Source organism: Falco naumanni, chromosome 4 (assembly GCF_017639655.2).
Source record: "Falco naumanni isolate bFalNau1 chromosome 4, bFalNau1.pat, whole genome shotgun sequence".
NCBI lineage: Eukaryota > Metazoa > Chordata > Aves > Falconiformes > Falconidae > Falco > Falco naumanni.
In genome coordinates, this window is record NC_054057.1 from 107270284 (window position 1) to 107284506 (window position 14223).

Genomic DNA, 14223 nt, shown 5'->3' on the forward strand with positions numbered 1-14223 from the left:
AAGCTGTTATAATTACAGAAAGTAGTAATTGTTGCTTGCAGGAGTATTTGCTCACTGCACGTGGCTGTTTTGCTGCAGAGTAACAGGTGCCAAACTTGCTCAAGAGGGACCTCGGGCTTCACACAGCCACTCTTTCAGCTGGCACGTGACTGACCTACCTGGAGCATCTCCTGCTGCCACAAGCCCACCTCCCAACAGCCCCGCTGTGCTCGGCACCGGCGCAGAGATAGGGGATCGCTCCTCCTCAGCAGCACCGGTCTCTTTGGCCATGGGTGTTACATTAACTGCACCACCTGGACGGGGAACTGCCCTGCCAGGGATATTACCTCGTTAGAACAACCAGCAGCAAAAGCTCCGTGGGTCGTACAGCTCTGTGGCACTCCCACCGCGCTGGCAGAGAGCAGACAGGCTCGCTCAAGCATTGCAGTCTGAGCCATCCTCATACGACTGGGAGATGGCAGCCTGGCAGACTTTTCTCCAGAAAGCAGTCTAAAGCTCTAAAACAGATCACCTCTCCCACGAACACACAGTAGAGCTGAAAACAAACCCCCCTCCTTCCACCCAGCAGATACAAATGGTTACTACCTGAGGGTACACAGTGATCAGCAAGACACGAAAATGCGAGTACACAGTTCTAAACCACAAAGTAGTAATTAATTGTGTCCTTATTCTTCAGAAGGACAAGTACACCTGCAAATGTACTGTCCCCTACCTAACCTATACGTGCGGATTTGTACTAGAGGGCAGCATTTTGCTGTTTGTTTCCAGTTTTTTCAAGAAAGCAGCAGCATTTGGAAGACAGTGTAAGAGCAGCGGAGCTTTGAGAGTGTGGACCACATCTTAAAATACCAATTACCAGATTAAATTAATAAAGTCCCACCGTTCCGCAAAGCCTCTGTTGAGAGCACTCGTGTTTGTGTCCGCACGGAGCAGCTGAACCTGACTGATCTCCTCCCGGATGAGGCCAGTGCCTGCACGCAGCCATAAGCCTGGCTGTCCATGGTGGGACACATCGACCGAGCAGTGCATCTCTCCACCATCGCTCTCAGCACAGTAAAACTGACATTTTTCTGCTTTTCTTCTGATAAGCCTGGAGGTTTGTTTTTTTTTGAGGGGGTGGGAAGTAAAAGTAACCCTGAATTGACAACCACCAGTTACATCTGGCAACATGTTTAGTGGTGGGGGGTGGGGGTGGGCAGGAACCTTTCACTAGGGGTGGCAGAAAGCTTGGCTTCCGTTTCCCCACCACCCCTGATCCACCTGGCACACCAGGGCACAGAGACACAAAGGCCTGGCCATGCAGCCCACTCTGGGGAAGAAAGTGGCTGTGCCCAGTTCTGGTGCAGGTTCAGGTTGGACCAATCTTGGAAGCTATCCTAACCCAAAATCCATAATCTTTAGCTAATTCCGTAGACCTATCAATTCTATCAAGCATCTTGAACGGCAAGTTTCATAAAGCTGCTAGCTCGGAAAGAGCAGGATTTCCTCCACGGCTCTGTCTCTTGATTAGGAGATCGTTCCTTACTGCAAGCAGACATTGCTTTTTCTGAGCTGATCCCAAATTATGTTTGTTAAAACCTATAGCTGAGCCTCATGGTGCAAAGAGAAGATTCATTCCTTAGCCAGACATGTTAAAGAACAAATTAAACACACACCAGTTATTTTTCTACTGCCAAAGTTACTTGCCATTTTATAATACACAATGTTCTAAATTACATACAGAAATTTCCTCCTTCTCCTAAAAAACATAATAAAATTCAATGTCTGAAAGCAGAATATTCATCCTCTGACTTATTTTACTGCAGCTTTAAGCTTCTATATGTTCACTGTATATTGGGGGGAAGCCCAATAAGTAGATACTGACATTGGTTTCTGGAGCTGTTATTTGATTGCTGGGGTTTTTTCAGCACTTAATACAACATAGCCAGTAGGGAACAGTCACACTTTGTGTTCATTCATCTGATTATGGAGAAAAAGTCATTTCCTATTGCCACACATCCAGCGGGGGATTAGCCAGATTAGCAGGGTCTCAGCCATCAGGCCCTCACCTGCCCCCCCATCAGTCTCCCCGCAGTCCTCCAAGCAGCGAGGTGACGGCATGACCCCAGCCGTCGTGGTGCCACCACCCCCAGCCCCTGCCAGCTCCCCTGGCCCCACAGCCAGCACTGCTCCCGCAGAGCCAGGAGGCAGCCAGGGGCTGAGGAAGCCCTCCTCGCCACGGGCACCGAGGAGACATCGGCACCGACAAGCCGGAGGAAAATTACGTCTATCTGGAGTCATTTATCTGGAGCTTTGTTTAAGAGGAACACGGGGCAGATGGGGACAGTGTAAGTCCACGGTGAGAAGTGAACTAGGTTAACAAACAAGACGACAATGCTGAACTCTGTTCTCCAGGGAGCAGGTTAATATTCTCATCTAACAATATGTCCCTTTAGTGATAATACACTGGAATCAATTCAAAACCATATTAATATAAATAAGGGGTAGCTGTTACCAGAGGTCAGTTTAAATGTCAAAGCTCTCTATTAATGTGAATTCATTAGTATCCTCATCCCTGGATGTGTATACATAATTTGCAACTAAATTATTTGGGGGCTTTTTGCTAGACACAGCCCCGACCTGATGCTGCAGTGCTTTTACCCCCAGAGAACCAGGCGTGGGAAGCTGCGGACCTGGGTCTCACCTGAACCATTGCTAAGTACCACGGTACAGCAACTCCAGTACGTGATCATGCAAAACCTCCTTTAAAAGGCAACGGTTATCTGCAGAGAGAGTAAGGAGCGAGAGATCAGAGCTCCGCTGCATGGCACAGCCACAAGAAATTACACCATGTCTCTCTGTCCAAAGATGGAGAATGCCACTTACAGAAACCGCAGCAAATCTGGCGGTCATCCTCCACCCATCACAACGTCTGCAGCTTCCTTCTAGAGGCAGGCAAGTTGATGATAAATACTCCATAAGTGTATTAAAGTGTCTTTTTCCTGAGCTACAAATAAAGCTGCCTGCAGGATCTGCTTCCCCAGGAGTAAATGCCAAGGAGAAATTTAGGGAAAACAAAGGGAGCTGGTTAATTGAATGATGCTCACATCCCTCAACAGACATGATCCTACAGAAAGGGGCATGCAGTCCCAATCTGGCACTGTTTACAAACATAATGCAACTGGCATCATTTCAATATTGTCATAACAGGTGAGCACCCGTATAGCCTGTGGAGAAAATAGCATTTTTATTGACTGACAGATTGCAATATTACGTTACATTGAGTATATTCCATTAAGAACGGGGTGAGCCCTACCTAAAATATGGCACTGCGCAAAGGTTAGCGGTACAGTGGTCATATTGTTATCAAGGTCAAGGCTACCCTGTAAAGCTTTGCTGGAGCAGCTATGTTCATCATGAATGTTAAATAAATAAATAAATACATACAAATTGTATCTCAAAGCCAGCTTAGCTCTGCCAGGGGAACCCCTAGAGTACAGACATGCTTTTACCAGCTGAGTTGAGCTGTCTGAGGAAACAGCGTAACAAAAGCAGCATCTCTGTCTGTATCTTTACCGCAGGGCGCAGCCGACATGCAATGCCAACACAGCTGCTGCAGCAGAGCAGCTTCCACAATGCATCACCCGTGATGCAAACTGCATGCATGTGCGTGTGTACATATAGATAATGTGTATCTGTATGTACATACCCTGAATCTCAAGTCCCAGTTCCATCTGTGGCCAAGGCTTTTGGCTGCTCCTGGGGCACGCACAGAGCCCAGCAGCTCCTGACAGCGGTGACAGTCACTCCACCTCCCTTCATTCTACACTTCTGCCTTGCCTAAAACCAAATCAATGAAGTACAAAACGGATGACATACACGTCTAAACTGGATGCTTCAGCACTGAAGCTTTTGTGGGGATTTGAATTATCTGAATAATCTGCTAATTATACATCTTGCTTTTCTCACTTTGAAGGCTTCATGACTGGCATTTGTTTGCCCCTGACTTCTGCACTGAGCTTCCATTTCTACAGCAACCAGTGCTCGAGCACTCGTCAAATATTTATCAACTGTCCTGGCTAACCAGGGAGGTCCTGGTTGATTGGAGGTTAGGAAATGTGATGCTCATCTACAAGAAGGGCTGGAAGGAGGATCTGGGGAACTACAGGCTTGTTTGTCTGACCTGGGTGCCAGGGAAGGTGATGGAGCAGATCATCCTGAGCACCGTCACACAGCAGGTACAGGACAATCAGGTGATCAGGCCCAGTAAACATGAGTTTATGAAACACAAGTCAGAAGTTATCACAGCACTCTCAAAACTAGCTGGCTGCAACAAGGCTTTTACCACCCCATCCCAGGCTAACTTCAATAAGTAACTCCCACACCTTGCCCCAGCACAGCCACCAACCTCCCACAAGGTTTCAAAAGTTCATCTACTTGCCGTGCTGTTTCTCAGTTCTCTTCAGGTCAGCCCACGCTGCTTCTTGTCTCTGCTGCATCTGAATTCTTCCTTCTCTGGCTCCTCTCCCAACCAGCCTCTCCTCATCTGGGCCCCCCGCTTCTCCTGGGGGCTCTCCTTATCCTTCCTGTATCCAGGGCACACTCTCTCCTCCCTCTACTTCTTCCAGGTCCCCCTTCCTCTAATGCTCCTCTTCATCCCCCTTAGAGCTATTTAACTGCTTAGCAGGAACCAGCCACAGCTGCACATTATCCACATCAGCCAGCCCACCGCCCCTGAAGCCAGCCCACAGCTGTGTAATATCAATGTTAATTAACCTGCCTTCATTCCTCTAGAAGTCCTCTACAATAAGTCAAAACATAAAGTCAATGAAACAAAACATAAGTCAAGCAGGTCCTGCTTGACTAACCTGACCTCCTTCTATGACACAATGAGCTGCCTAGTGGATGAGGGAAAGGCTGTGGATATTGTTCACTTGGACTTTAAAGCCTTTGACACCATTTCCCACAGCATTCCCCTAGAGAAACTGGCTGATCATGGCTTATGGATGGACATAAACTTCACTAGGTTAAAAACTGGCTGGATAGCTGGACCCAGGGAGTGGTGGTGAATGGAATTAAATTTGGTTGGCAGCTGGGCACACATGGAATTCCCCAGGGCTCAGTATCAGCAACAGTCCAGTTTAATATCTTTATCAATCACATGGATGAGGGGATCAAGTGCACCCTCAGTAACTGTGTAGATGACACCAAGCTGGGGGGGAGTGTAGATCTGCTTGAGGGTAGAAAGGCTCTGCAGAGGGGTCTGGGCAGCCTGGACCAATGAGCCAAGGCCATCTGTATGGAGTTCAGTAAGGAGAAGTGCCAGGTCCTGCACTTGGATCACAACAACCCCACGCAGCACTACAGGCTTGGGGAAGAGCGGCATTGCTGTCTGAGTCCAAATCAGTTTGCCTCACACCCAGCACCAGTTGTTGCAACACAAACAAACTAGCAAGCTGCAACAAGGCTTATACCATTGGTCAGATTCTGCCATCCATGCTGTTTCTCCATCCTCCAGAGGCCAGACCACGCTGATCCTTCTCTGCTATATTGGCATGCTCCCTTCTCTAGACTCCTTACCCACCCACTCCTCGGAGCTATTTAAACACTTTGCAGAACGAGCTACAGCTGCACATCATCCATGTCAATCAACCCACTGCCTTTGAAGCAAGGCCACAGCTGCGTGTTATCAATGCTAACCAACCCACCGCCTCCATTCCTCTACAGAGTGGCTAAAAAGCTGCCCAGTGGAAAAGGACCTGGGAGTGTTGGCTGAATATGAGCCAACAGTGTGTGCAGACAGCCAAGAAGGCCAACAGCATCCTGGCTTGTGTCACAAATAACATGGCTAGCAGGACTAGGGAAGTGATTTTCCCCCCTATACTCAGTACTTGGTGAGGTTGTACCTCAAATACTGTGTTCAGTTTGGAGAGCTTCACTACAAGAGGGAAGAAGAGGTGCTGGAGCATGTCCAGAGAAGGGCAACAAAAGCTGGTGAAGGATATAAAGAACAAGTCCTGTGAGGAGTGCCTGAGGGAACTGAGGTTGTTTACTCTGGAGAAAAGGAGGTGGGGGGAGACCTTCTCATTCTCTACAACTACCTGAAAGGATGTTGCAGTTAGGTGGGGGTTGGTGTCTTGTCTCAAGTGATAGAATGAGAGGAAATGGCCTCAAGTTGTGCTGGGGGAGGTTTAGATTGGATGTTAGGAAAAAAAATCTTCACTGAAAGGGTTATTTAAAGGACATGTAGATGTAGCACTTAGGGACATGGTTTAGTGATGGACTTGGCAGTGCTGGGTTAATGGTTGGACTCAAATGATCTTAAAGGTCTTTTCCAAACTAAACAATTCCATGATTCTACGAGTACAGAGGAGGTAAATAGTCTACACTGCTCTTTGATGCTAGTTTCCCCCTTGAGGTGTCTTAAACAACTGTGAAACATCCAACTTAGAATAATTAAGTTTCTGTGTTTCTTCAGCAAACTTTAACCAAGAAATATGAGGGAAGCAATTAAGTGTTCTGTACTACCAAACCCATTCAAAGTTTTGTATGTGCTAATAAGAGAAACACAGCAAGTTGCATCTGTGAAATCACCCACGGTAAGTTGCCCCCACCCTGAGGCACCTCATTTTGGTATCTAGATAGTTTTAGGTCTCTATATATGAACAGAAGAAAGGCATTGTTAAGAAGCAAAACCAGGAAGGGGTGGAAATGAAGAGGTTCATCTTCTGTACCAGTAGGCACGTTTATATTTTGTATGGGTCTGATCACCTAGGCTCCATCAACGCTTAGTGGAGAGAGGCAGGCAGCTCTTCGGTACGATTCATCCCATTCTTGGGAAAAATAATTTTGAAAGTGCAAGACTTCTCAACCTAAAACATATCAGTGATTTAAAGCCAATTTGACTAGTTGGACAGCGTACTTAACGTGATATAAAACCAGTTTATAGTTTGGATCACTTAAACCCCTGGGAGAAATGTCTCATTTCACAAAAAGGACAAAATAGCTTAGCATCACTGAGGACAAAGAATCAGGTTTCCATCTGTTGTTAAACTGATGTAGCTCCAGCACCGACCAAATGGCCAAGATCTATGAATAAATCACTGTTGAGGTACAAAAGCTCTTTAAGCAGTCCTAGAGTAAACCCAGGTATTACATTGACAGTTTTGGTGTCAAGGACAGACTGCTTAACAAAGGGAGGTGAGCGAGGAACTGAGGATCACGGCAAGGAAGGAACGTTGCTACATCACCAAGAACAAGCCAGGAAGTCAAATCAGCAAATTCAGAGTAAGAATCAGCTCTGGAGATTAATCAGCATCAGCCAGGAGTACAGCGACAGCCCAGCCAATCTGAGGTGACAATTTGGATCCAGTCAAGCTGATGTAACAGGACCGGCTTCAGGAATTAAAAAGTACAAGCCTGGCCACAGACAGAGCTGTGACATAGCTCCTGTGTAGCACAAATGGGAGCTAAGGCCAAGAGTCTCAGTTAAAAGCAATTCCCAAGAGGAGGTGGGGTTATGATGACGTTTATTAGTGACAGCTGTTATCACCAAGCTATCTTTCAGCTAAATTAGAAAGGCAGAAATGCAGTGCAGTTCCTCAAAAAATGTAACTTTTATCCTACTATGGTGAATATGTAATAACCCCAATAAAATTTCAGCCAAATAGTCATCCAGTTCAAGCCATTATAGCTGTACTGCTGTAAGGAATTTTATTTGGTGTTAATTGGCAAGGCTTTGCGGGTAGGGGGAGGGCTACCAGGGTGACCTCTGAGGAAGGAGATCATTAAGGGCCCAGTGCTGATGATGGCTGATTCCGGTCGGTTCACCTCCATTAAAGAAGAGGAGGTTGTAGGAGTTCTGTGACAACATATTTAGGAATAGGAAGTAAACACCCAGAATAAGCAACAGCCAGGTCAGAGCAGCAGGGGGTACTCCATGGGACAGCAGGTACACCCCAAAGGAACTGTGGCCTGTAAGACCATGCCAGAAAAGGTACTTCCCCAAAGGGACTGTGAATGGTAAGGGGACCCATCCTGAAGCAAAAAAAAACCAAGCAAGAAGGAAGAATCAGCAGAAGAAAAGTTTAAGGAGTCAGGAGAGGCCAAAAGAAACAACTGTGCTCTGAGCACAACCTCTCATGCTGATGCCGCTGCATCAAAGGAAACAACCGTAACCTGAGGAGTGAAGACTGGAAAGTGGGAGGAGAGGTACCAGTGACACCACAGGTACCCACACAGCCAGGTTCCTGCACCAGTCCCACCAGCTACTCAGCCACCGGTGACCTCACATGCACCTGCACAAGCCAAAGGCCTGCTAATGGCCTACCAGCTGCTCAGCAAGAAGTGGCCAACAGTCACCTCAGAGGGGCCCAAGAGGACAAATGGTCACCTCCTAGGACTGTGTGGACAAAAGCGCCCCTGCCCCTTCCCTCACTGGCCACCCCATGGCTGCACTTTGCCATCCCACCAGCCACTCTCCTCTGACCCCAGCGTTGGTGGTCCTGCCGGCAGGAGTGTGGGTATTGTAACGGCACGGCTGGGCATCCCCTGGGTGATGCTGAGTAGAGCTGCCAGGGAACTGGGACCATTGGTGCTATTTCTGGGCCTGCCAGGACACCACAGCATCCCTACTTCTCCATGAGACGGCTCCATGGAAGGGAAGGGGTTCAGTGTCCTTGTCTCCCCATACTTAACCCGGTGTCATGGGGTATTGGAGCTCAGCCCATAGCAGCTCCATATGGGCCTTCCCCATGTCCCCACCAGAGATCAGGACAGCCAATATGGAGACATGGAGCAGGGACACCTGGTTCCAGTTATGCTTGGAGGGCTCACATGGCACCCTGTCGCATTGCAGAGGGGACACGGCCACCCTGGTTATGTTTGGAGGTTATCAGGGCACCCCAGCTCAGATTTCCTCTCAGCTGTTTCAGTTCTGCCTTCACCCCCAACATGGACATCCCCTGGAAAGGAGAAGAGAAACTGCAGGGTGAGGGGAGGCCCCAGGGGACAGCCGGGCACGAGCAGTGGGTAGGAGATATTGTGGGTGTCAGGCTGGCTCTGGTCACCCCATGGTCCCTCCAGCGGCACCGGGCACTGGTGACAATGGGGACAGAGCAGGGGGGTGGCCCTCACCGTTCCTGTTCCCACACCCAGGGGGCACTTGGGGAGGGGGACATGGTTCCCCATCAAAGATGGTGGGAAGAAAAGGGACGTGCCAGGCTACAGCCCAGCCCCAGGCCCTCTCCTGGGGGAGGAACTCTCCAGCACTGTGGGGTGCAGGGAAGCAGAGGAGCAGATCCCAGGACACATGGTATGGATGGAGTTCCATGGAAATAGAGAAGCTATTCATCCACTACACCCTGCTGGAATGAGCCTTGGGGTGGGGGCCATCGTCTCATCCCTATTCCAGCTTGAGAATCCTGCCTGGCCAAATGCCACAGTTCCAAGTGTCTGATGACGTCTGTGGGAAACCATCCCTTCCAGGCCCCACAGCCCATGTCTCCCCGTGGGGACCATCACACTACAGCTGCTCCAAACCACCCGCTTCCTGCACCCTGAAAGGAGCTCCTGGAGGAGCTGCTTCCTCCAGCTCTGCCTGCACCCATCCCTGACCCCACAGCTGTGGGCCACACTGGAACTGCTCATCGCCTCCTCCCTAGGAATCCCCTTCCCCAGGATCAGGACATCAGTCCTGAGGGGCCAGATATCACCAGCTCTCCTCACTCTTGGCCTCTAGAGCTGTCCATTGTTGTGGTCTTCACCTGCATGCCTGGCCCAGCTCTGCTCCTGTTGGTTTGCCACATCACGGGCTACTACTTGTGGCCCATCAGCATGGCCTGGCTGGGATGACCAGGTGATAGAGAAGCATGGGGCCAGTGCACAGCCTGGTGGCATGGGGAACTCAGGCATGTGGCCAGGCTGGGCTGTGGTAACAGGGTTTGGCTTGTTGCAAGGAAGGCAGGGAAGACAGCCATGCTGGGCAAACCTACCCACTTAAGTAGGCAGCACAGAGCAGATGGAGATGTCTGTGCTACGCAGGGTCTGACATGCTGGGCAAAAGTGGCAGTGAGGGACATTCCTGTCAGGGACAGTGGATGCAGCCCACTGCCAGGTGGCACCTCCACCTGTAATGGGGATAGAAAAGAGGGGTTGGGTCACCTGCAGTGCCGTGATCGTCAAGGTGCTGCTGCAGCCATGAGGGACCCCTCCTGCCGCCAGTGGGATGGCCTCACTCACACCCAAATTCCCCCAGCACTCACAGCCATATTCAGGATGCTCCAGAGCAGCCCACTCCGAGTGGGAACCTCAGGGCCCTGCCCAAAACCTCAGTGCCAGCCCCATTGGCTGCAAGGGGCACGAGCAGAACTGCCCAGCCAGAGCCACCCTGAAAAGTGTGCAGCCACGTCTGCCACAGCACCTTCGTCCTGCCACTGCACCCACTACTGCACACTCAGGACTTCGCTGCTGGCGCCATGCAGCCCCTTCACCACGGCCTCCTTCTCCTATACCTCCTTCTCCTCTCTGGGACATGGGCAGACCTGGAGGGTAAGTGGGAGCCCTGACTCATCCACACCTGCTCCCAAGCCCCCAGGGGGCCCCATGGCTGAGGAGCTTCCTGCCACCCACTCGCCTTGGGCACTTGACTCCTCACCCCTCCTTGTCCCTTGGCTCCACATCTCCCTGGCAGGGATTAAGCCACCCCAGGTGAGTGCAGCGGGTGGGAGCTGCAGCTTCTAAGGATGCAGGGTGCTTATGGGGGGCTTACAGGTCACTGCAGCCCTGAGGGCCCATCCCTCAGCCCCTCCGTTTTCCCCAGTCCTCTCCTCCCACTCCCATCTCCCCTGTCTTATTTAGGGACTTTCACTGTCCGGCTGCTCCAGACCTCCACCTTCCAAAATACCTCCTTTGTGGACACAGAGGGGCTGGGCTTCCTGGAAGACATCGAGCTTGGTTCTCTGGATAAGCACACTTGGGCCATCCGCTTCTACCAGCCCTGGGTGCGCCCAGCCCTGCGCCGCAGTGACTGGGACACCATTCAGAACATGATCAAGATCTATTTGCAGCGGTTCAGCCACCTGATCAATGAAGGTGCTATGCAGAAGGACGTGCCCTGTGAGTAGCCGGCTTTCTCTGTGCTCCCCGCCCCGCCCCCCCCCCCCCACCCCCAGCAGCATCTGGGAAGTGGGGAAGGACCCAGGAGTGCTGGTGCTGCATAGGATACGCTGTGCACATCCACAGGGCAGCAGTTCTAGCCCTTTCGGTTCATGCAACCTTTCTCGCCTCTGCCCCTCCAGACCCGTTTGTGGCCCAATGCATGGCGGGCTGCAAGCTCTACCCAAACAGGACCTCCCAGGCCTTCACCTATGTGGGTTACAACGGCCAGGACTTCCTCAGCTTCGACACAGACAATGGCACCTGGGTCCTCTCCCAAGACACTGACTTGTCACGATACGTCCTGGCCATTCTCCAGAACTACACCGCCTTCAGTGAGCTGCTGGAAGTCCTCTTCAACGATACTTGTGTCGACGACATGGAGATGCTAGTGCAGTATGGGAAGGCAGCTCTGGAGAGACAAGGTGAGACAACCCTGACCCTGGCATGGCCACCCCAAAGCCCCCTGCACACTGGGGACAAGTGGTGCCCCACTGGGGCTCCCCCCATCGTTTGACTCTCACCCACCAGTGCAACCCGTGGCCGTGGTCTTCGCCCGCACGCCCAGCCCAGCCCAGCTCCTTCTGGTTTGCCGCGTCACCGGCTTTTATCCACGGCCCATCAGTGTGGCCTGGCTGCGGGATGGCCAGGAGGTGCCACCAGGCCCAGCACTCAACACCAGCGCCATCCTGCCCAACGCTGACCTCACCTACCAGCTCCGCAGCATCCTGGCTGTGACCCCCCATGATGGGCACAGCTATGCCTGCCGTGTGCGCCACCGCAGCCTGGGCAGCCGCAGCCTCCTTATCCCATGGGGTAGGTGCCACCCATGGGGACAGGGATGGGGGTCCTGAGCCACTCTGCCTCACAGGATGGAACAAAGCCAGGAAAGCTCATGGCAGCCTCTGCTCTTGTTTCTCAGGTAACTCACAGGTGGTGCTGATTGCAGGGCTTGGAGCCGGGTTGCTGGCAGCCCTGGCTGTGGCTGTCATCACGGTGCTTTGGGTGAGGAGATGCAGGTGAGACCTCTTCTTCTCCAAAGCAACACTGGGAGAGGGGGGGAAGGAGATGCCCCAGGGTATTGATGCACTTTAGCAGCAAAGCTCCTCCTCCGGCCCTGCCGGCTGCTGTCTGCATCCCTACAAAGTCTTTCCCATGGAATACCCGTGAGCCGTCCCCATCTCGTTTCAGAAAGCACCGGCAGATGGCAGAATCAGAGTCCAGGAACTCCATCCTGAACAAGGAAGCTTAGCTCGGTAGGGAGCCGACAGTCCCCGGTTCCTTCCACCACCTCCACGGCGACAAAAACTCTGCCTTTTTTTGCTTTGACAAAATTCTGGGCAAAGACGAGAGTGAGATCAACTCAACATGGAGATGCAGCAGGGAAACCTGGGGGGGCTTCTGATCCACTTCAATTTGCTAAGCAGACGAGGATGCAAGTCTGAGACCTCCTCGCTCGTTACACACGATCACCTCTTTTTACCTCATGGCACTGCCTCACGCACCCGCTGAGGATCTTTAGGGCACCCCAATGTCCAGTGGCAGTTTCTTCCAGTTCTGGTACAATAACACATTTATCAGTAAGCGGTAAGCTGTGCCCTTCTACTGTCGCTTTCTAGTAATTTTTCCTAAAAGCTGCCTTTATTAACCATATTCCAGAAACGTGTGCATAGATAGACTGTCCCACCCAGACTAACAGCACCTGGCCACAAACCATTTTACAAAGTGCTGAGTAACACTGAAACGCTGATGTAATCTATGGGAGCTGAAGATGTGTATAAAATGAAATTAAAATGTTCATGTTTTCACTAAGAACACACGTCTTTTCTCGGGATTTGCATGGGCTTGGGGAGGTTTTTACCAGCTGCAAATGAAGCTGGAGCACCACTGAATTATTGGTGCTAATTGCATGAAACACCAAAGCAAGGAAAAAAAAAGTAAAAGTGAGTTTGCGTATGTACAAACATGTTCTTACATATTTTGTGGAAATAAGCAACTGTGCACAAAGGGGCAAAGTGGCCCCAAGCCTCCTGATTAAGGAGAAGAAAGCCAGCTCCCTTTGGAGACAGTGGAGTTCAGACAGGACAGGAAGGGATTTAGTTTGTGCTCCCAACCAACCCCACACTTGAACCCATGGCTTCAAAAGATTTGGTTTCTCAGAACAACTTCCTGGCAAAGTTTCATCAGCTTAGTCTGTGGCAGCCATGTGCGAGCCAACTATCAGATGAGTCAGAAGGAAACCCACTTGGCCTGTGGCCACATCCACTATAACTCCACCAGGGTTTGCTCTCCGCTGGCCAAACCCTGTGAACCACAGCGCTGTGGGCAGAACTGAATTTCCCTGACAGCCAGTCACCAGCCACCTCTGTGGGGCTCAAGGATCTTGCTGCAGGAGGAGTGATGCTGAGTCTCTCCCAGCCCTTGGCTGAGCTAGGACAGACAGATGAAACTCAGCTGTGGGCAGGGCTGGGAGCCCACAGACTCAGCACCAACGGGGCACAGGGGGCAATTCATCTCCCAAACGGAGTGAAACACCCTGCAGCATTCACAGGATATGGCAGGATGAAGCTCATCCACTAAATCTGGAGAACAGATGCCACTGGTGGGCAAATTTGGTAAGAAAAGGTGGTCAAGTGCATGACCTCCTAAGAGACACTAAAATTGCACACACCCAAACACCCAGTACCAGGGAGGTGTCTGCAAGTGTTTGTTCACAGCCCCTGAGACCCTACAGTAACACACACACAAACAGACATTTCAAGAGGTCTTTTCAGGCATTTCAGCCCAGCCCAGTGGGTGCTGATGCCCACACACCCAGCGCAGACCCAGAGGCACTGCAGCCCTGCCCATACCACTCCAACCCACCCAGGTGCAGCTCTGGGCTCAAGGGGGTTACAGCCCTCACCTGAGGGGGGACTGCGAGGACCAGTATTACCTGCATGGTCTGGGAGGACCAATGATCACATGTAGTAGAACTGCAAAGTCATACAGTCACCTGGGGGGTGGACAGTGAGAATCAGTGGTCACCTGGGAGGACTGTAAGAACCAATGTCACCTGAGGGAACTGTGGGGCCCAATGGTGACCTGGGG

General features: G+C 51.2%; 1 protein-coding gene across 1 annotated transcript; it reads left to right on the top strand.

Annotated features, from left to right (window-relative positions):
* Positions 1–10454: 10454 nt before the first annotated feature.
* LOC121086601 (antigen-presenting glycoprotein CD1d-like) lies at positions 10455–12385 on the top strand. Its single transcript, XM_040590514.1, has 6 exons — positions 10455–10527; positions 10837–11094; positions 11277–11558; positions 11665–11949; positions 12056–12152; positions 12325–12385. The coding sequence occupies exons 1-6, from the start codon at positions 10455–10457 to the stop codon at positions 12383–12385; spliced, it is 1056 nt and encodes a 351-aa protein (XP_040446448.1).
* The last annotated feature ends 1838 nt before the right edge of the window (positions 12386–14223 follow it).

Excerpts from the sequence above, each read along its gene's own strand:
- LOC121086601 (XM_040590514.1), top strand. The coding sequence starts at position 10,455 with ATGCAGCCCCTTCACCACGGCCTCCTTCTCCTATACCTCCTTCTCCTC. Across the intron at positions 10,528-10,836 it reads GACATGGGCAGACCTGGAGG|GGACTTTCACTGTCCGGCTG; the intron begins GTAAGTGGGAGC and ends TGTCTTATTTAG. Across the intron at positions 12,153-12,324 it reads CTTTGGGTGAGGAGATGCAG|AAAGCACCGGCAGATGGCAG; the intron begins GTGAGACCTCTT and ends ATCTCGTTTCAG.